At 39.7% G+C, this 23,508-nt stretch overlaps 1 protein-coding gene across 3 annotated transcripts in view; it reads right to left on the bottom strand.

Annotated features, from left to right (window-relative positions):
* Positions 1-23,508, bottom strand: part of LOC127438488 (acid-sensing ion channel 1B) — a 191,705-nt gene that overhangs the window by 63,679 nt on the left and 104,518 nt on the right. The window contains exon 1 of one of the 3 annotated variants that reach the window (XM_051694113.1): positions 1,102-1,761. The exons of the other annotated variants lie outside the window; for them this stretch is intronic. Within the exon in view, the coding sequence (XP_051550073.1) occupies positions 1,102-1,761 (660 nt within the window). Of the gene's footprint in view, positions 1-1,101; positions 1,762-23,508 lie in introns of those variants that run through there. 3 annotated transcript variants of the gene reach the window in all.

The following is a 23,508-nucleotide window of genomic DNA, read 5'->3' as shown; positions in this document are numbered from 1 at the left end:
ATTCTGAATTATCTGAATGTAATTAGCATAAATCTGAAACTTCCAAAATTACAATGTAAAAGCCAATCTAAAGAACAATCCTCAATATCCACCGAGCACTACTCAAAGACTCACTGAACACCAATTACCACAATGCCAGTTGCAACTTTAGATACTGCCCCAAGAAAGTGTGTTCTTTAATAGTCGAGAGAAAAAGATCCATCAAGTGGCATTGAGACCAATACATTACACTGAATAGAGCTACACCATATAATTATCAATCATAAGTCGTCATCGTCAAAGGCTAATGATGGAGACTCTGAAAAACATACAGATTCTGTTTTCATTTGCAAAGCTGAAAACAAAAGAATAAATGACTTCTGATTCCTGCAAGATACAGCGAGAACACCTATTCATCTTCCCTGACGCCTCAAGAGCAGCAGCTCCATTTATCTTCTTGCAAATAAAGTCTGCCACCCTCACAATAACACACTGAGAATGAATTAAATACCGGGGGCGAGAACTGAACTCCTACTTACTTTGAGAACATTGCCACCTTTCAAGACATCAGTCTTACCCAGTGCTGAAGTAGGCCAGTACTCACCAGTACAGAGCAATTCTGTTCACAGTACAGGGAGTTATTCTTGGGTCCCATAAACTGACAGACAAAATTTTCATGTGGTCATTAAATTGGTGGATACTGCAACTGATTCTGGCCCAGAACTGTCCATTCAGATATGGTAACTATGAAGGAGCATCTGTCTGACATATTAAACCACCCATCACACATCGCTTGAATTTTCAGGATGTGATGTTTAGGGTCGTGCAATAGATAATGCATCAAAAGTGAGAGTTAAATAAACAAGTATCTGCAACTATCTGCCACAAAAAAACATTATTGAACAGACCAACGTTTCCCTCAACAGGCAAAAGAAGGGCATATATGTTAGAGCTGTTAATAAAATAAACAAAGTAATCTTGAATTATGTTTATTGGTGAGCCTCTCTCTGAAAATACTGATATATGTCATTAATTTAATTAATCAATCAATCAGCATTTCATTAATTGGCTTTAAAATGTAAATTGATTGACAGCCATAAAGAATAATAATAAACAGTAAACCTCTCTCCAATGTTCTGGTCCACACTCCTTCCCTGCAAAGTTGCACTCCAGTAGCATGTCTTCCATACGGTGACGCGTGCGGTTGAAGAACTCCGCGAGGCTGAATCGAGAGCCTTGCCTGTCGGGCTCCGGCGCCAGAGGGATCCCAGGGGCCATGTTGTCCTCGTAACCCAACAGTGGTCCCATGAACAGAAGATCACTGTAGCTGAGTTGCGAGCGTCGGAACGTGTTATAGTTGCATAGCGTGATGGCGGGGAAAGTCATGTTGTTGGCGTTCCGCTCGTCCAGCATGGTGACATGGTCGTACTGCAGGTAGTAGATGACACGGTCCACCACCTGTAAGAGGAACATGGAGACCGCGAGCAGAAACACCACCGCCCACAAGCCTTGGCGCACCCCAAACTTCTTGTCCTCCACAAAGATGTGGTTTCCGCCATGGAGCGAGCAACCGCCGAAGAACGTAGCTAGGTCGATGTTGGGTGCTTCCTCATCATCCACACCATTGTCGACGTCAAGATTGTCGCATTCTTCTTGATACTTGCCATGTTCGCCATCTTTGGACCAAACCACCCGCTTGTAGTGATCGTCAAAGCTGTCACTGTGTGAGCCATGCGGCTCATCGTCCGTGCTGAAGGAAATGGTGCAAGTGATTCGTACCATGACTGAAAATGAAATCAAAGTAAGACAGTTGAAGGAAGAGTAAGAGACAGGAGTGTCTGAAGAAGTTGAGATGACTTCCACCCCGTAGAGGTCAGGTTTGTTGTTTGATCACTGTCCATTCGCAGATCGATTTTTGCGCAAAATTCTGACCCCTTTCTTTACAGCCAATAGTGAAGCGAAAAACATAGATCTACTCTTCAAATATGAATGAGATGGAACCCTTTGCAGAAACCATTAACATACAATTCAAACAACCTGTTCAACTCGTTAGGTGTCCTACATAAAAACTGTCCAATCTGAACACAATCCTGCCAGACACAAAGATGTGTGAACCCCATCCGAAGGGACAATGTAAACTTTATCTTCCGGTGGCCACTAACAGTGAATGTAGAGTCAGACGAATAATACCGATCTCTTCAGAAATGGAGATGAACGCTGTGACATTGCCTCTGATCTGTCTTTCCACATCAGGACATCTGAAGAGGGAATGGCGCTGTTTGGATCTAAAGTACTTCATGACCCAAACACCCTCCCTCGGACAGGGGATACTCCCAGAGCACCCGGCTACTGCCTTCAACTGATGTCAGCACATGATGTCAGCACAAGATCGACTTTCATAGCCCGAGGTGGAACAATTGACATTATTGTACACACATTACTGGCCACTAATTTGGACACTAAAGTCACACTTTAAATATCTAAATGTCTTTGCTTTAGATTCAAAATACAGTATCTACACAAAATAGAGCTTTTCCCAGAACTAACTACACTTTACACACTATTTTCGACCAATTACTTTAAATCAACTGGTGCTGTATTTCTTCAGGATAAAATCCACTTGGTTTGATATTGCGCCACAGTATGAATACATGATATCCACTTCAAGAATCCAGGAAGTAACACAAGAGTCAGTTTCACAGGGAGTTTTAAATAGCTACATGAAATCAAGCAGCTATATGTTGCTGCGCGCTGCTTCATCAGCTCCTAAATAAACACTACTGAGTTTCGAGCAAGGTCATGATATGAATAGCTGCTTTTCCTCTATCAGGCCAGTGCGAGCCAGGGCTATCAATTGGCCACCGAGACCTGCGTTCCCAGCCGGGAGGGGGATAAAGACAAGATAAGTTAGTGTTGACAACTCACCGACTTTAACAACCATGGTGTCCCAAGTGGTCGCTCCACTAACAACGGGACGATGTCCCAGCACACTGTCCATGATCTCGAATCATGGAAAGTTTGTTCTTTGGGCACCGCTTTGTCCATTGTACTGTTGGATTTGTACTGTTTCTGCAATTTTTTTATTTTTCCGGAACCTGTACTGTTGTGCGCTAGATACCCAGCCTGACAAGTTATGCGAAACTCCGTCTTTGACATTGAACCCGCCTCAATCCCCAGCTGGCCTTGGTTGGCCCAATGGTAATCGGTGGGCCAAAGGCCGTTGGCCCCAAGAAATCCCCGAGGAGGCACGATGAAGCCCTGTAAGTGACAGTGGGAACGCAACTGGCCCTGGCACGCACTAGCATGCCCTGATTTGGCCCGATAGTGGAAACGTGGCCAATGTTTTTACATGTGGCTGTGGTACAGAGGTGATTACACTGTTCAAGGTATTAAAACAGTTGCTGGACTTCAGGCTTTGTTCACACCCCACATAAAACTGCTGACTCATTCATTAATCCATTATTTCCAAAATAGTTTGCTATAAGCAAACAGTGAGCGAAAATGAGTGTATTTGGACACAGTTCATCAGCAGGTGAACATTGTAAACTTCACTAATTTGCATGCTTATTTATTAGCGAGCACACCATTGCCTTACCAGCCTTCCTGTTAAGTGTAACTTGCCCAAACTGAACAGAAATTTGCACTTAATAGTCAAACATGAATGTATATTAGCTAATGTATAGACGTGATTAGCTACATGCTTTCTTTGCGTAAACATATAAAGAACAAACTATCAATTCAAAGGTGTTTATTTTCAGAGTGCACACTGTGGAAAGTGTTATTTTGAAGAGACACTGTCTTGCCTTAGTAATCTATAGTGTCTCACATCTGGTCTAATCATTGATCTCTATTGATGACACATTGACTGTGTTTTCCAATTCTGTTCTATGATTGGAGGAAACAACAGTGAAATCCAGACTTAGAAAATGTAACTCTGTAGGAGTGAAGTTCAAAAATGTTGCATTGACAACGTCCTGGCATTGACAACGTCCTGGCATTTTAAAAGACGTTCAATAACACTCCAGCAGATGGCAGCAGCACTCAACATCTGAAGCATATGCATCTTATGCATCTTGTGCCAAACACTTTCCCAGTGTCGAGCTACATTTGAAAATGCACTCACACTGATTGCCTGAAGCTCAGCCACTGAAATTAATTCTCTACTTTTGTATATTTCTCAGGTTTGCTTCACACTTCTTCAACAGGTTACTCTATGCTACATTTAATTCTCCTGAGGTTGAGTATGGCAGAGAACAGTGTACTGATGAATCATTTATGATTTTTCTTCAGGCAATTTTTGCAACTTACCTAGTGTTTGCTAAAGTAAGTATCACAATATCTATTGCTCAAACTTAGGGATAGAAATCCAAACAAACCCCTAACTCGTCCTGCACCGATTGTGCTATGAATGATATCACATGGCTCAAATCATGTGGATTATGGATTATGTTAAGGAGAGGTGTGATATTACTATTCTAAACTATCAAACTTTGGTTTGCATCAAAGCATCTGAAAAAAAAAAAAAAAAAAAAAAAAAAAAAATTAATTAATTAATTAATTAATTAAATATCATTGAGACTTGGGTGGACTCTTTTGACTTGGGCCAGTAAGCAACCACCTAGAACACCCTAGTAACCCCATTTAAAACACCCAGAAGCCCCAGCAACCACATATCAACCAACCAGAACATCCTAGCAACAACATATCAACCACCTAGAACATCCTAGCAGCCGCATGACAACCACCCAGAAAACCCTAGCAACTGCATAACAACCACTCGGATTACCCTAGCCACTGGATATCAACCACCTAGAACACCCTAGCAGCCGCATTACAACCACCTACACTACCCTAGCAACTGCATAACAACCACTCAGATTACCCTAGCAACTGCATAATGACCCCCAGTATACCCTAGCAACTGCATACAAAAACACCCAGAACACCCTAACAATCACATAGCAACCACCTAGAAAACCCTTGCAACTGCTTAACAACCAATCAGAACACCCTAGCAACCAAGTATCAACCAGCACCCTAGCAACCACATTTAAAACACCCAGAATACCCAAGAAACCACATATCAACCTAACAAAACACCCTAGCAATCACATATCAACCACAGAGAACACCGTAGCAACTACATATAAACCACCCAGAATACCCTAGCAATTGCATAACAACCACTCAGAATAGAAACCGCATAACAACCACTTAGAACTCCCTAGCAACTGCATAACCACCCCCCCCCCCCCCCGACGACCCTAACAGTCACATAGCAACCATCTAAAAAACACTAGCAACTGCTTATTGATCACTCATCCACCACGCCTTAGCAACCACATATCAACCACCCAGAACACCCTAGCAACCGTATCATAGCATGTTTAAAACACTCAGAACACGATACCAACCACACAGCAACCACCTAGAACACCCTAGCAACTGCATATAAACCACCCAGAATACCCTAGCAATTGCATAACAACCACTCAGAATAGAAACCGCATAACAACCACTTAGAACTCCCTAGCAACTGCAAAAAACCACCCAGAACACCCTAACAATCACATAGCAACCACATACAAAACCCAATTAATTGCTTAAAAACCACTAAAAAAAACACCTCAGCAACCACAAATCAACCAACTAGAACACCCTAGCAACGGCATTTAAAATACCCAGAAAACCCTTAGCACTCAGAACACCTTAGCAACCACATAGTAACATGATAAAAACACTCAGAACACTACACCAACCACATAGCAACTACATAGAATACCCTAGTAACCACGTATCAACCAGCCAGAATACTCTAGCAACTGCATAACAACCACCCAGAATACCCTAGAAACTGCATATCAACCACTTAGAACTCCCTAGCAACTGCATAAAAAACACCCAGAACACCCTAACAATCACATAGCAACCACACACAAAATCCTACCAACTGCTTAACCACCCAGAACACTTTAACAACACATATCAACCACTTAGAACACCCTAGCAACCACATTTAAAACACTCAGAACACACTTGCCACTCATAATGCCTTAGCAACCACATAGTAACATGTTAAAAACCACTCATAACACTATACCAACCACATAGCAACCAACTAGAACACCCTAGCAACTGCTTATCAACCACCCAGAACTCCCTAGCAACCACATATTAATAGCCCAGAACACCCTAACATCCACATTTAGCACATCCAGAACACTGTAGCAACCACATATCAACCACCAGAACACCCTAGCAACCATAGTATATCAACCACAGAGAAGACATTAGCAACTACATACAGTAGAAACCTCCAAGAACATCCTAACATCTGCATAACAACCTACAGAAAACCAAAGAAACTTCATATCAACCACCTACAATACACTAGCGACTGTATAACAATCACCCAGAATACCCTAGTAACTGCATAACAACCATCCAGAATACCCTCGAAACCGCATAAAAAACACCCAGAACACCCAAACAATCACATAGCAACCACATAAAAAACCCTAGCAACTACTTAATAACCACTCAGAATGCCTTAGCAAGCACATATTAACAGCCCAGAACACCCTAGCACCAGCATTTACAACACCCAGAACACCGTAGCAACCACATATCAACCACCCAGAACACCCTAGCAACTACATGTAAACCTCCAAGAACACCCTAGCAACCACATAACAACTGACTGGAAAACCCTAGAAACTGCATATCAACCACCTAGAATACACTAGCAACTGCATAACAACCACCCAGAATACCCTAGCAACAGCTTAAGAACCACTCAGAACGCCTTAGCAACCATATAATAACATGATAAAAACCATGCAGAATACTATAGCAACCACCTTATCAACCACATATCGACCACCCAGAATACCCTATCAATCGCATAACAACCCCATAGAAAACCATAGCAACTGCATGACAACCACATAGAACACCCTAACAATCACATACCAACCACCTAGAAACCCTAGCAACTGCATAAAAACACCCAGAACACCCTAACAATAACATAGCAACCACCCAGAAACCCTAGCAACTGCTTAGCAACCTTTTTAAAATGCCCTAGCAACCACACAGTAGCATGTTATAAATCACTCAGAACACTATACCAACAACATAGCATCGCCCAGGCAACCAAAAATGTATAATAATAATAATAATAATAGTTTAAATTAAATATTTAAAAAACAAATGTAGAAAATGCTCATTAAAATTAAAATAAGATATAAGAAATAAAATAAATAACAAATATTAATTTAATAAAAATAAATAAATAAATAAATAAATAAATAGAAATGTATCAAGCTAACCCATGCTGCAAAATACATTTTATTTGGCAAGGTTAACATCATTTAAAATATCAGTGGGTATTTCAAAAATGTAATTTAAATTCAACTTAAGTTTCAGCTGACAAAGTTTTGGACTGATAGATTAATTTAAATACAAGTTGTGGCATCTGTAGATTTGTGGTTTTACATGTATTTATTCTCTACAGCAAACACACATCACCTGATCAACACATTTAGGCCTAGTGGAAATGCATATAATGTCTTCATCAGACAGTAGGGGTCAGTAGATGTGTTGTTGTACGGTGAATGTGCCTTGAGGACCCCCATTTCATTTAACGTGTGTGGAGATGGTCCATCATTTCCACTCAAGACCCTCTCAAACCAACAGCTCTGATAGACTTGTCATTACCACCGATACTGCAAGCCCAGAGAAAACGCATGGAGACCCATTACCGGCTGTGTGTGGTCTCACGACGCACACACACAGAAATATACACATACTGTTTGTAATTTTATTCAACTACTGCTGTGAGAAAATTACATGCATTCTGTTTCTAACATCTGAAGTGGCCTACTGAGCGCTAAACACATTATTTAACACCAGGAAACCTTTAAATGTTTATGGAAACTGAATTAATGTGTCCGGCAGGCCTCGAGTGGCACAAATCCAGAATCAAACATGAAACTGGCATTCCTACAAGCGCTGGAATTAACAGCTAAAGTATGGAAAATGCAAACAGATGGACAAACATGTTGGTTTTGGCCACATGAAACGTTAAATACTGTAATTATTTACATTCCAACTCTGTTAAGTACAGTTTCGAAGACTCAATGAAACGGATAGATAAGCAAAGTTTTCCTTCTTGTGTTGATGTATTTATAAAGCACTTTGAATTACTTGCCTAGCTGTACAGTTCAGGAGAGCAGTACTCGCACAACACAAACACAATACGAACAAACAAGCGGAGACATGGCACAGGAGAAACAATATGATTACTAACACAGCTGCCTTGGGGCCCACGAGAGACTTGAGCTGCTTTAAATGAGTTGTTTAATCCACACAACACGTTCTTAATAAGAACCTGAGCACTAAGGTTAGATGCGCAAGACCTAACTTTCACCAAACAGCCTCAGACCGACTTCACTGCTCAAGAAAAACACAATAAACATGTACTACATAAACAAGCCAAAGATGGCTACTATTCATTAAAACACTCTTATTATGCAACATGTTGCTTTCTTAAAAACACAGCAAACACGCATAATTAGGTATATTTACGTGCTAAGTCTATATATTGACGCTTTATTGCTAACATGTCTAATGTATTTGTTGTTCATCAGTGAATGCTGAAATTCAAATGAGATACTTAAAAATGTATTTCAATCATGCCCTCTTCCTCTTCTGCTTTCTTATGCAGAGCTACAGAGGACACAAGAGTGCATCCGCCGCTGACAGCTTTCTCAACCGTTAAATTATTGCTTGCATTTACAGATCTATTTATCAAACGCAAATGCCTTTTCAAGCTCTTACAAACATTTGGAATAAACAGCGCAGTCATCTGGATCAATAAAGCGGGTGTTTGTGTGTGCTGTCTGTAAGGAGCATATGGAGCCATTTCAGATGACAAGCACGACAGCATCATGATGGATTAGCGCAAATACCGTTCCACTTCCCAGAATCCGGAGCTCGCTGTGCGTTATCTGCATGTCTTCACTCATGGAGAAGTTTGGAGATAAAGGTGGATGATTGGAATAGATTTGTATATTTTTCTGAAGAAAATGTGAGTGGTGTTTGGATGCCCAAAACTCCCCATCACAATGCTAGGATGGTTGCCAGGGTGTTCCGAGTAGGTGTTAGCGTTTTGCTAGGGTGTTTTGGGTAGTTGCTACTGTAGCAGGGTCAGAAATTAATGGGGGATTGTGGTAAAAATGCCACAGAAAGTGACAAAACATGCCCTAGAAATAATAATAATAATAATAATAATAAAAAATGCTCCCATAACAGATTTTTCTATATCTGTAACATCTGATATAGTTCTGATATAGTAGCCTAGATACACATTATCATATAAATACAAGTTGTTAATTTTATGAGTAGGAAATAATTAATGATAATATTAGTAGAAATATACAAGTTAAGCTCAATCGACAGCATTTGTGGCATAATGTTGATTACCAAAAATTTTTTTATTTTGACTTGTTCCTCCATTTTTTTTTATTATTATAAAAAAAAAAAAAATAAATCTTGGTTACAGAAGCCGCTTTTTCCACTATCGGGCCAGTGCGAAGCAGGGCTATCAACTGGCCAGCTGGGGCCAGTAGCCTCAGACCTCGAGTGGTGAGACCAAAATTGATCTGCGTTCCCACCATCAGGCCAATAACCCCGCAGCGTTGCCCTAAAACCCGCCTTTAACACACTGCCCTGGTGCCAACGTCACACACCTCGACCATTTCACAAGCAAAAGGGAAGCTCAAGCTGAGGTATCATGTTATCTAGTTATCTAGAATATTGACTTTATATTGTATGTACACATTAGCTAGCTAGCAAGATAAATTAGCCCTGACAACTCACCGACTGTAACTGCCAAGTTGTCCCAAGTGGTGTCTTCACTAACAGTGGGACGATGTCCCAGCACACTGTTCATGATCTCAAACCATGGAAGGTTTTTTCTTTGGGCAACGCTTTTGTAATGGATTTATACTGTACCCGTAATTTTCTACAGTTGTTCGCTGGATACACGACCTGTCAAGTTCGGTGAAACTCCACCTGTGACATTGACCCCACCTCACTCCCCAGTTGGCCTTGTTTGGCCCAAGGGTAATCGGCAAGCCAAAGGCCATTGGCCATTGGCCCCAAGAAAACCCAGAGGTGGCACAATGAAGCCCTGGAAGTGACAGTGGGAACGCAACTGGTCCTGGCATGCACTAGCAGGTCTCATTTGGCCCGCCAGTGGAAATGTGGCTAATGAGACACTAAAGGCCAAATTGCTAAATTGCAGATCGCTCTGCGCACAGTATGTGTGATGCAAATTGTGTCATCAGCACAGCCGCATGACTGCGCGCCACCTAGATTTTCTTGACCCGCGCCAGCGGTCTTCGGCTGTGCACATCGTTGACGCATTCGCCTGCTATTGACTGTAGTGGGCATGCATCAAACACGTTCATATTCGCTCGCGGTCAGAAGAGTATACTAACAAAAGCAACGTGGTCGACCAAGCACGAGCCGATCCGGAACGCGCAAAAACGTAGTACACCTGGGCCTTTCCAATGGAAGTGAATGGCCAATGGCCAATCCATAAACATTAAAATACTCACTGTTTCAAAAGTATAGCCACAAGACATAAACAATATGTGTGTTAACATGACTTAAGTGTGATGTAAAGTTGCAATGATGACATAACACTTTAAACCCTAAAACGGCCATAAAAACAATGATTTAAACAACTTTATAGCTCAAATAATACACAAGTTTAAAAAGAAGGGTTAATGTAAGTGCTTTTATAAAATTATAAGCTTCACATTTCTGCCTTTAAACCCTCCAAAAATTGTCCCTATTCTCTTCCATTGTAAGTGCCTCACTGTAACCTCGATTTTTGCTTTTTGAAAGAAAACGAGGGACAAGTCGAAATTATTTTTTGTTGTAATCAACATTATGCCACAAGTGCTGTCGATTTAGCTTAACTTCTTTTGAACCTGGAATATTCCTTTAATAAGTTGATAAAAATGAAGTATTTGACATAAATGGATGACACATGGTATATTGTTTTATATATTGAAAAAATGCCCTCAAAAAGTTACAAATTTACAGCCCAAATGTTGCTCCTCAATGGAAAAGTTAATTTCTGACACTGGCTGCTTGGTAGTTATACAAACATCTTGTTATGGGTTTCCATATTTTCTAAGTTTCCAAAACTTGAACGTAGAAGTTTGCTAATGCAACATTTATGAACATAATGTTAATTTCCGATCAACAATTCACTTACCGATTAGAGACAAAAATAATGGCTACATTAAAAGCTTTCAACTTCTTTAATAAGGAGGCAATTCCGTCCTTCCTGCATCTAATGACAGACTATTTGACAAGATAAATAGCATCTTTGTGCATGTGAAGAGCTCAATTAAGATTCACTCTTATCAGCCACAGAGGAATCACTAATAATAAACAAATAGTTTGCAGCTATTTGTATGGTTTTGCGGTCATTTATTTGCACAGAACAGAATAAAGAAAAAAAATAGTTATTTGCAATTTTAACCAACGCCATGAGTTCAAAAAGTGCAATATTATGCATAATCAACATAAAATCAGTGATTGAGTAACATGAGACTAATTCAACCATCACCACTAATTCAATTTAGCATAATGCTATTGGGCATTAACATGAGGGACGATACATGAAAGTAGCACAAATGTGACTGGAAACGAGAATCCGAGTTTCCCTAGAGGCGCTGCACATGCTGATCACGATCAAACGTGCAATTAGCTTTTCAAACACATTAGCTCTAGGCGACGACAAACTACAGACATGCAGACATGCTAATGATGAAATATTACATAGTTAATAATGAGAGAAACTATGTTACAAGCCTCATGAAAACAGTTATTCAGCTGTGTCTCAAAACCAAGTGAGCTGCCTACCTAGACAGCATTTTAAGGCATCATAGGCTGTTTCAAAAGATAGGCAGCGATACCTTATTTCAAACAAAGTCTACTTCAGATTCTTCACAGAAAAAACAATTCTAGAATGCATTGTAATAAGTAAAGAAGGGGGGCCTGGGTAGCTCAGCAAGTAAAGACGCTGACTACCACACCTCGAGTCGTGAGTTCAAATCCAGGGCGTGCTGAGTGACTCCAGTCAGGTCTCCTAAGCAGCCAAATTGGCCCGGTTGCTAGGGTGGATAGAGTCATGTTGGGGTAACCTCCTCGTGGTCACTATAATGTGGCCCTCGCTCTTGGTGGGGCACGTGGTGAGTTGTGCGTGGATGCCACGGAGAATAGCATGAAGCCTCCACACGCGCTACATCTCCACGGTAACACGCTCAACAAGACACGGAGGCAACTGAGACTCATCCTCCGCCACCCGGATTGAGGCGAGTCACTACGCCACCACGAGGACTTAGAGTGCATTGGGAATTGGGCATTCCAAATTGGGGAGAAAAAGGAATAAGAAATTCTTCCAAGATCGCAAATGAAGCGCGAGAAATGTTAAATACACTTACTGTACGTTTCATTAAATATGGAAAAGTATCTATATATATATATAAAAAAACTTCCTGCTGCAATAGGAAATACATAAAAAAAGAAAAGAAAATTGAGACTGTCACAAAATTGTATGCAGTCTTTAGAATATGTTCCAAAAATAACACTGATTTGAAGAAACAAAATTCTGCTGGTAACACTGATGTAGATATACATATATTGGTATCTATATTGGAAACTGCGACGAGGAGGAGGGTGGGGCCGGGCTGTGAGTGCACATGCCCAGCCCCCAATCAGGCTAATCATGGCATCTGCGTGTGGCTCTCTCTTGAACTGCCACATCCGGCTCATCTTTATCCCTCTCCTCGGCTGATTAACCCGATTGGGGGCCGGGTGTGCACAGTCACGGCCTGGACCCACCCTCCTCCTCAACACAGAAACAAATATCAGTCGACATCCGATTTGTTGGATGCTGGAGTTAAGAGCCTTGCTCAGGAACACAACGATGATGGCAGTGGGTATCAAACTGGCAGCCTTCTGCTTACCAGTTCTGTGCTTTAGCCCACTATGCCACCACTACCTAAATACACTTTAATGATGTATTTAATGTATAGTGACAAACATTTGAATTATTGCCAAGATCGTACAGCGAAACTCAGGTGCAAAGATTTTCACACCCTTCCCATTAATGCCTGGAAAATCGGTGAGTACTTATGGCGACATTATATGGCTTAGAAGCGCAATTTTTTTTAAATACACTTACTGTACGTTTCATTAAATACCGAAAAGTATCTATAAAAACATTATACCAATTAAAAATAGTTGATTTTACCAAATATTTCTGTGTGCAATGTATTTGTATTTTTTTAATGATAGGTTCGTGACAGTACGTGTTTTTGCATCCATTTGCGCTATTTCTGAATTGTTGGTCTATGTAAACGCTATTCACATCAATTTTGAACCATACAAGACTGTACCAAATTGGTCACTGTTTGGATGCTGCCTTTTGTGGCCAAACATTTAGCACACTAATGCTATTGACAACTTATTGAAACTTCAGTCTTCGAGTCCTCAGTCTTTGAGCTTTTCTAAAAATCTGGACGTCAAAACTTGTACATTATTGTGAGTGTTGACAGAATCACACAAAGGCAGCTGGCTAGCTCTTGAACAATAATATGCCTCATGTGTTTGATAACTAAGTGTTTTTAACCATAACCTTGAGTTTTAGAGCGGGTATATATCTTTTGTAGGTGTACATTGCAGCAAGAAAACATTCACAATGGCTTCATACTAGCTCGAACGTAAGTAGCTTTCACTCTCTCACGAACACATGTACACAAACAGCAGGTCATGAACTTAAAATAATTCTCAATGATTTCCAATAGGGCATTAGAAAAGGGCAAGTCCTCACAGAGCAACACAAGAGAAAACAAGACGGACTGGACACAAAGCGCTCTCAGAAGGGCAGCTTGGCTGCAGACGCGCTAGTTCAATTAGCCTCACTAAGCTGAGTTTAAACTGCTCCTGTTCGCCTTTGGCTGTGTGGACAAGAATGAAGACTATTAAAGACGGTCAAATAATAGTGATGGTTATTATGCCGAAGTCTCGAAGCTTCAAAAGGCTCTTATCTTGCGTGCTAAAGACGATAACGTAGCCACACCTGAATGTCCTGCTGCTTTTTGCATTCATTCTCATTTTACTCTTATCAGCGAAATGACCTCAATCCAATCCTAAATTCTGAAAATCCTCATGGCTTTGTACCTGCTAAGGGGCAGAATTGTTGAAAGGGGCATATTCTACAGTTTAGCAGCATTTTATTTTTTCCCTTGAAATTCACTTATGATCTTTTAATCTTAAAACAACAACAACAACAACAACAAAAAACAACAACAACAACAAAAAGAAACATTATTTTAAAGGAATTTTCTGGGCTCAATACAAGTTAAGCTTAATTGACAGCTGTGGCATAATTTATTTCAGTTTGTCTCTCCTTTTCTTAAAAAGAGAGCGAAAATCTGGGTTACAGTGAGACACTTACAATGGAACTGAATAGGGCCAATTCATAAATGTTAAAATTCTCACTGTTCAAAAGTATAGCCACAAGATGTAAACAATATGTGTGCAACATGGTTTCAGTGTGATAAAATTGCTTACTAACCTTTTCTGTGTAAAGTTATATCCAATTTTACTACTTCGCTGCCATGATAATGAAACGTCTATGACAAATAACTAGACGTTAATCTGCCTGGAACAGTAGTCCACCACAAAAACAATGATTGAAACAACTGTACAGCTCAAACAATGCACAACTTTCACTGAAGAATTAATGTAAGTGCTTTTATAAAATTATAAGCATCACATTTCTGCCTTTAAACCCTCCAAACATTGGCCGTATTCACTTCCACTGAGAGTGCCTTGCTGTAACCATTTTTTAAAGGAAAGGAGGGATGAATCGACACCAGCGATGTACGTGAGAAACGTTGCTACGATGAACTGCTCTCTGATGAAACCTGACACTCAGCATGATGCTAATGCTACAGACAGACAGAACTGATGTGACTGAAGACAGAGGAGCACGTCTGTCATGTTACCTCACACCGTTGCCACAGCAGTGCTACGATTATTTCCTGTGTACCTCCATTATGCCCTCTCATCATGTCAATCACTCCTGACTGAGGTGCACTAGACCACAAGCACCCCCTCTCCCCATCAAATGCCCCCTGAAGCTGCTAGTTCACGAGAATCTCTCTGTGAGATTTACACAGTGCCGCATGCTTCAGAAAACTGTTTGTCAAAGTCGTTTGCTATCATGAGGGAAGTAAAGGATGCTAGCTGTGCGCTAATGTCTGAAATGCTACAGGAAGCAAAAGGAACACAGGGACAGCCATGTATGTTGACTGATAGCGCTAAGATGACACTAGAAAAAAAGAGTTGAACGCTATGCATGCTTTAGGTCAAGATTTATCATTTTAGATATACAAATATCGGTATCTGTATTAGAAACGCATATCGGTCGACATCCAGTTTGTTACCTGTTCAGTGCAGTTCAGAGACACACAAACAGTCTGGATGCTAAATGTTAGGTGGTGTTGTTCTTGTTTCATCCATCTCTTGTATATTTCTAAGAGTTTATTGTTGTCTTTAATGCATAGTGACAAATATCTGAATTATTGCCAAGACCGTACTGTGAAACTCAGGTGCAATGATTTTCACACCCTTCCCATGAATGCCCTGAAAATCTGTGCGTACTTATAGCGACATTATATGGCTCAGTGCATGTGAAACTGGAATGGACCACATTTACTATCCATATCCTATGTGCGCTGTGATCCGCGCGATCCATTTGATGTCAGTAGGCGGAATGCATTAGCAAATGAGCACAAATTAATTTGCTGTTGTAAAACGTGCAGTGTGTATCAAGTCCCTCGACTGCCGTTTGCTCAAATAAATCTCGTTGCTCTCAGTAATGTAGTTAGAGACTCTTGGCTGAAGCGCTTGTCATATTATGTGACAAGACAAATTGATTAGGACACAGACGGTCTCTGGAGCTGTAAAGGTGGGGTGGGGGGTGGGCAGAGTAGGTGGAGACAACGACTGAATACTTTAACACATGCTTCAGATTGCACCCTCCTGATGGGATGCACCAAACTACAGTTATGGTTACAAAGAGGGTAAATATTTGCCCCCTTGCTGTGCCAACTAGCACAAGATTAATTGATCATCAAAGTAAAGGATTGTTTGGATCTTTTTGTTTATTAAGTGGACAAAAAGAAGTGCCCAAACATTTATACAAATTCTCTTTCTAAACAAGAACACACGAGTCGTAACAGGTAATTAGGCCAAAAACAAGGTGCTTTAACACTATTTCTGGCGATTCTACTCTACCTCAAGAAGTGTTTGGTATACCAGCAGGACACTGAACATGCAACTCATGGAGGTCATGTGCTAACAATGTACCATACACATGCTGCATACTAAAAATACTCAAGGTCTTACTGAATATGCCAGAAATCATTCTAAGAGTTGTCAGTTCTGACTTGCCAACAGCTCAAAAGTGTTTATAAAGGGATATGAGTTGTAATTTAAAACGAATTTTGAATTAACAGATGAGAGATGCTTCATAAACTGTCACATTTCCCCCTTCAAACACATTTAATATTCCTGGTCAGTGCGTGTAATCTGTCGAGAAGTTTTAATGGCATTAAAAATCAGTTATTACCCACATATTTTTATAGCTGATAATCAAATTCTACTCCGATTTTCTCTCTCCATACCTGGATCTTTACAGTAGATCAATTCTCATCATAAACTGCTCGCGAGCCAAGCTGGGCTGAAATTTACACCTCTGTCATGAAATGATGAAGTTTCCACAGTGCACACTGTAAATACTATTATTAGTGCAGCTCAGTTCGGGCATATAAAGCACTGGATGGAGTCCCACCACTTTAAATGAAAGGATAAACGACATATATAATAATGGAGAGTGTGTGAGTACTGTACATAAATAGATATGGAAAGACATTTGATCTTATGGGAGCTTATGATTAGTGCTTATTAGGGTGAATCTCACAAAAAACTATTCCAGTTCATATTTCACCCCAAAATCAAAACGCAAAAAAAGAAATAAAAAAGTCAAATAAATAAATAAGAGATTATATTTTGCATGCAGAAAATAAAGCCTATTTTAGGACTATTAAATAATAATATAATAAAATAATTATAAATATATAAATATAAAATTAATACAATAATTAAAAATACAATTTAAAAGTTAATTATAAAATTTAAAATAAATATAATAATAGTAAAATAATAATCTCATTCTAATAATGTCAAATATATATATATATATATATATATATATATATATATATATATATATATATATATATATTGTAATTCTCATCATTGTCAAAGGTGACTTACAAAAAAAAATCTGAACTAGCCGCAAACTAATTTGCCACTCATTATTTTCACAAGCAAATGAGCTTTTCGGCAAACTTGCAGCAACTTCTCCATTGTTGCCAAAGGTTTGCCTGAGGTTCACCACTACTGGTGAAGAGCTGCAGACTTCTGGCAAACATCTGTGGCGAATCAAAAGCTCATTTGCATGTGAAAATTATCAGTGGTGATTTTGCAGCAAGTTTGCGGCGAATTTCCCATGAACTCTTGATTTTCGTAAGGGCAATGTTTTGTTTTGTTTGCCATTTTTGGGTCAACTACCCCTTTAAGAAATATATGATGGGCACATGAAAATCTGCTTAGTAGGAATGACCCAAATGATCTTGAAGTGTTTGAGTTTTTTCAACCTTCTGTCAGTAAAATCAACCTTGGCTAATGGTAGTCTGGATATAACGGTCTACAAAGATTAGCAGTGAGACGTGCGCTTGCTTTACAGAATCGTGTATTACAGAATCAAATGTCAGAGGACAGGGCCAGATCAATGCCTGACTCTTTCCCAGGATGCTTTTTTATCTGCTGAGTTAGAGAACATGCTATGAAACCAGGTCAACATGGGACACATCTCAACATGAAGACCAATCAGAGCGGAAAACTATCGCTGAGCTGCGTAGAAACCGTTCAGAGATCATTCACACAGGAAAGCACAGTGGGAGCTTCTCTGATTGGCAGTTGACTTGTTTGATATTAACGGGATAGCTCACCTAGATTTGGCGAACTATCCCTTTAAAGCAGAGGTGGGTAGAGTAGCCAAAAACTGTATTCAAGTAAAAGTACCATGTCTTTTTAAAATTAATTACTCAAGTAGAAGTAAAAGTACTAATGTTAATAATTACTTGAGTAAGAGTAATAAAGTATCGAATTAAAAGATTACTCAAGTAGCGAGTAACTAGTTACATTGGAAATTACATTGCACAGATATGATTAGTATTTTTAACACCTTGCGTGCATGAATCATGTGCCTATGACTCATAGGCTCAATAATATTAAGTATAATGTTGTATATTCTTAGTTATGAATCAAAGCAAGATCATGCATTATTAATGCCTAATGTTGCTATTTCACAACTTTTTAAAGTCCTGCATGGATTCTTAGTTCAGTATATTCTGTAGCTTACAGTATATACACTGACAAAAGAATTCAGATCATTAGTTTTGTGCAATAAAAAAGTTGCACCTTATCTCTGTGTTCAGAAGAGCGTTTAGGCTTATTTTAGTTCAGAGCTAGTTCTCTGTTGTCCTTAAGAAAAACGTATCACACGGGGGCCTGGGTATCTCAGCGAGATTTGACGCTGACTATCACCCCTGGAGTTGCGAGTTTGAATCCAGGGTGTGCTGAGTGACTCCAGCCAGGTCTCCTAAGCAACCAAATTGGCCCGGTTGCTAGGGAGGGTAGAGTCATGGGGTAACCTCCTCGCAGTCACGATTAGTGGTTCTCGCTCTCAATGGGGCGTGTGGGAAGTTGTGCGTAGATCGTGGAGAGTAGTATGAGCCTCCACATGCTGTGAGTCTCCGCGGTGTCATGCACAACGAGTCACGTGATAAGATGCACAGATTGACGGTCTCAGAAGTAGAGGCAACTGATACTTGTCCTCCGCCACCCGTATTGAGGTAACCGTGCCACCACAAGGACCTACTAAGAAGCAGGAATTGGGCATTCCAGAAAAGGGGATCAAATGTGTTTTATAACGCATATGGCTTTGGGTGACCAGACGTCCCGGTTTACCCGGGAGAGTCCCGATTTTAAGAGGCCTGGTGTCCCGGCAATTCTCTAAAAAAATGTAATAATGTCCCTTGATTTTTCTTCTGAAATTAAATATCCTAATTTTCCTTCTCGCTATTGTATCTAGCATCGTTTGCAGAGAAGAGAAGCAATTTCGACGCGTTGCCAGTGATTTGACGATACTTTTATTTTAGTCTTTCAACAAATCAGCTGAAATGTATCTGGTTACCATGGCGATGACGTCAGACGCTTGGCACTCTTTGTCATCCTGACAGTCAGCACAAGTTAGAAATGCCCAAATAAAAATGCTTTTTCAACTATGAGCTGACAGAAGCGGATCCATTTCTTCTACAAATCACCAATCACTTTATTAAAAGTTCATGTACTAAGTCACAAAATGAGCTTAAAACAAGTTATTGGTCTAATGTAGGACTGATGTATCTGAGGTACTGAAACGTGTAATGACGTAATTACGATGTTAAAACGTTGCTATGCTCACTATTTGACTGCTTAGTAATATGTCTTGTTTTTATACACAATGATATGATAGTCGTTTTCCATTAACCTTATATATAATGTTTATTGATGAAATGATTCTTTATAAAACTCCCCTTTGTGTTTCACAGAAGAAAAAAAACGTTTCTGCTCCACACGCCACATTTTTGATGGACTATCCCTTTAACAAAATGTAGACCTTTTTGGCTAAACATACCACTGGCACAACAACCACAGCATCTAGTGGAAGTTTTTTGGCTTAACGTGTCTCAACATCTGGCGATTATATATATATTTTGGTATCAGTTAGCATTGTCCAGTTCGGCTCGTACACCATTAGGACATGGAAAACCATGAGTTAAAGGTGCAAGGTAATTGATATTACTCTGGGAGCAATGTGAATGCCAGGAGAGAGAGAGAGAGAGAGAGAGAGAGAGAGAGAGAGAGAGAGAGAGAGAGAGAGAGAGAGAGAGAGAGAGAGAGAGAGAGAGAGAGAGAGAGAGAGAGAGAGAGAAAACAAAATGGATTACTCAACGTCAGTAATGGCTATAAACACATAAATCACCCACAGGCTGGCGGAGGAGCCGCAAAATAATTCAGAGGAGTCTACGAGAGGAAATGAGCAAAAACGAACTGTGTTTTGCAACTGTTTGCTGTGAAGTGCAGACAGAGGTAAAGGCAGCAATTAACATAATTAACGAAAAAGAACTAACCCTAGTGCTCTTTAAATCTAGAGGGAGATGCACACATTAACCGGTTTAACCTTGTTCTGATGCCATGTTTTATTATAGAATTGAATGGTTTAGAACGTTCCCTAAAAAGCACATTTATCCCATCAAGGTATGAATGCGAGAAAGGTCTCGGTCATGGACAACATCAATTCTGAGTGCTTTAACTGAATACACTGCATTTCGTTGTACCTCACATTAGCTAATGTAGTCTGGAATTGTTGAAATGAGGCTTCTGAGTACATAATTGGTGTATTAAAAAGGAAACTTTTTGCCAAATGCCCTTTGTCTCAATGTTTTACAATGCATTGAACTGTATATGGAGTGATGCATTAAGCGCACAAGAGTTGCAACGCAAAATTTTCAACATTGACCTCATTTGTTGCTGACAACTGCACGCAAATATTTTACAATAACGAGATGACTGTACATTATCCTTACTAAGAGTTTAATTGTTTTATCAATTAATAAATGTATGCTTCCTTCACGTGCTATCAGAATTATGGTAAATACGAGTTTCCCTCAAGTCGTAATTACGACATGGAAACTCTGAGATAATTTTGATACTCAAGTTTCTGAGTTGGGAAGAGACGTAAACATTCAACATGGAGGAGGAGAGTACAGTTTCTGAATACTGAATGATGGTTTTATTCATTTTTGTAAATGCAGCTACCATATTATCGCTTGCTGTTTACATATATCAGGAACTATTTGATGCTTATTGTACATTTTCACACAGAGAAAATAGCATGTATTTGACCAAAATTCCATCATCGTCAGCCAGTTGGCTAGCAAGTTACGGTTTCAAAATAAGAGTTCCCCAAGAAACATGCATAAATGAACCTAGCATCCTCCATGTTTTTGACAGCAAAGCACTTGAACGCGACGTGCTCGTAATTACGACCTCAGAAGTGGGAAGAAGGATAGTTTTGATAGCACGTGAAGGCAGCATTAACTAATAAGAGAACCAAGTTTATTTTTCATAGCCCATTAGCAATAGTTTTGTTTAATTCACGAACCTCATTAAATGTAATTTTGCTTTTTAATAATTATATCCTTTTTTAAGGATGTTTAGACATTTTTAATGGAACGTGCATTTATTTTTCGCAATAACAAGTGTGCATAAAATTAATTGCCAGTTTCGTTGAGTGTGTTTACATGCAAAATTTTACAATGATTAAGCTTAATAAGCCGACAACGTTTGTGGTCATGTAAACGCATTAAAAGTTTATAAACAGTTTATGGAAAAAACAATTGTCGATTTTTGTCGTTTTTTAGTTTTTTGCCCATTACCCCGATTTTGCGTTGCATGTAAACACATTTACCTGTACTCTTACCGACTTATCTAATGTGCGCAAGTGTTGTGCGTACGACTGTTTTAACATAGAAAACAGAATAATCAGACGATTTCACATTCCACATAAACGGTTTTCTTATATTGTCGAATTTTTAAATAAACTGATTTTTGATAGCTATCAACAGGGCCGTTCCTAGGCATAGGCGAACTAGGCCCATTGACCGATGGGATAACTACCAGTGATGAGATCACTCTGGCAAACGGGAATGCCAAAGACGAGGCCACCGCGCAAGTTGCCAACACCCCCCCAAAACCCCCAACGTACGATAATAGCGATCTGGCCAAAACGGTCAGAATTGCCGTGGTCATCGGCATATTGGTGTGCATTTAAACGCACTTAATGTCATAAACGCTGGCAAAAAAAGTCATACCCCACTCACTTATAGTTTGTCAGGCAGCCTCTGGGCGATATTTCACAAGAATTTCGGTTTGATGTAAACACTTTAAATGAACATATAAAATGTATGTTTCTGGCTAAAGATGCCCACTTCCCTTTTGCAGGAGTTCTAAGTTTAGGACTGACTAAATCTTCAAAAAATAAATAAACAAAAATGAAAAATTCTCACATGCTGACAGTGTATTTCTTATCCATTCCGTCAGATCAAAAACAAAACATTGCACAGAGAGCCAGGGGCTGCTGGGTATAAAATGATGTGTCAGTTGAGCCGAGCAGCTGCATTTATAATCTGTCCCAATCAACAATACAGTTTCCCGAGAGTTTGGATGAAGATCTGCTGGCTGATGAAGGAGATGGAGTCTTATCAGCGTAAACAGACAGGCCTGAATTACAGAAAAATAGATGATGGGGCACTGCGGCTCTCCAGTGACTCAAAAATTAAATGTTGGGTGTTTTGAATCTATGGAAAAATCAACTTTTAGGTTTAAGTCAGTTTTACACTCACTTTTCAAATTCACGATTCAGCATGAATTAACCAGAGCTTGGGGCAAAACTAGCCACCAAAAGTGACAATTTGTTTTTCTGATATTTAAATGATGTGGGTGAAGGAACAGAAACATTGTATTGTCTAAGCAATACAATTGTACACTGGGCTGGAAATCGTACAATCACATTTTATACATGCTCTCCAAAACCAAACTTGCATGACTCTGCAACACAGTGGTGAAATCGTACAGAGCTAGCATTTGGGATTCGTTGCCAACAGCAAGACTCTGACAGCATCAGTCCAAATCTGTGCTAACAGCATGATTTCACATCAAATAATAACAGTGACGAATGCACTTTTAACACACAGTGACGAGATAAATGCTAACACACTGAAATGAGAATGCACACAACATCCACTAACCGAGGCTAAACAAAGGCCTCCTGCATGGGTGATTATGCACCTTATGTTATTGTTTGTGTGAGCATGTGATATTACACAGCATTGGAGGGTGTTAAATCTTTCCGCCAGTGCTGATACAATTTCCTGATGAAGACATCAAAATGACACATGCACACACTTGTACACCTTTCAGCTGTTCAAGCGGTGTTTATAATTCATAACGGCACAGAATCGTTCCAGTCTTTCAGTGTTGATGCTAGCCTGTGCAAAACCCCAGTGTTGGGGAAGCTACTTTGATATTGTACTGTAGTTTTCCAAGCTAGAAGTCCATTTGAAAGTGGTTAGCTAGGTTACTAACGAAAGTAATCAACTACATTGAAGCTAGTTAATGGAACAATATCATTATTAACAAATATACAGTATATTTATAACGGTAGAGCTACAGTATATCTAGCGCTATACTGCTACTTGTTGG

The sequence above is a fragment of the Myxocyprinus asiaticus genome, chromosome 49, assembly GCF_019703515.2.
Source record: "Myxocyprinus asiaticus isolate MX2 ecotype Aquarium Trade chromosome 49, UBuf_Myxa_2, whole genome shotgun sequence".
NCBI lineage: Eukaryota > Metazoa > Chordata > Actinopteri > Cypriniformes > Catostomidae > Myxocyprinus > Myxocyprinus asiaticus.
This window is presented reverse-complemented; position numbering and strand designations above follow the sequence as displayed.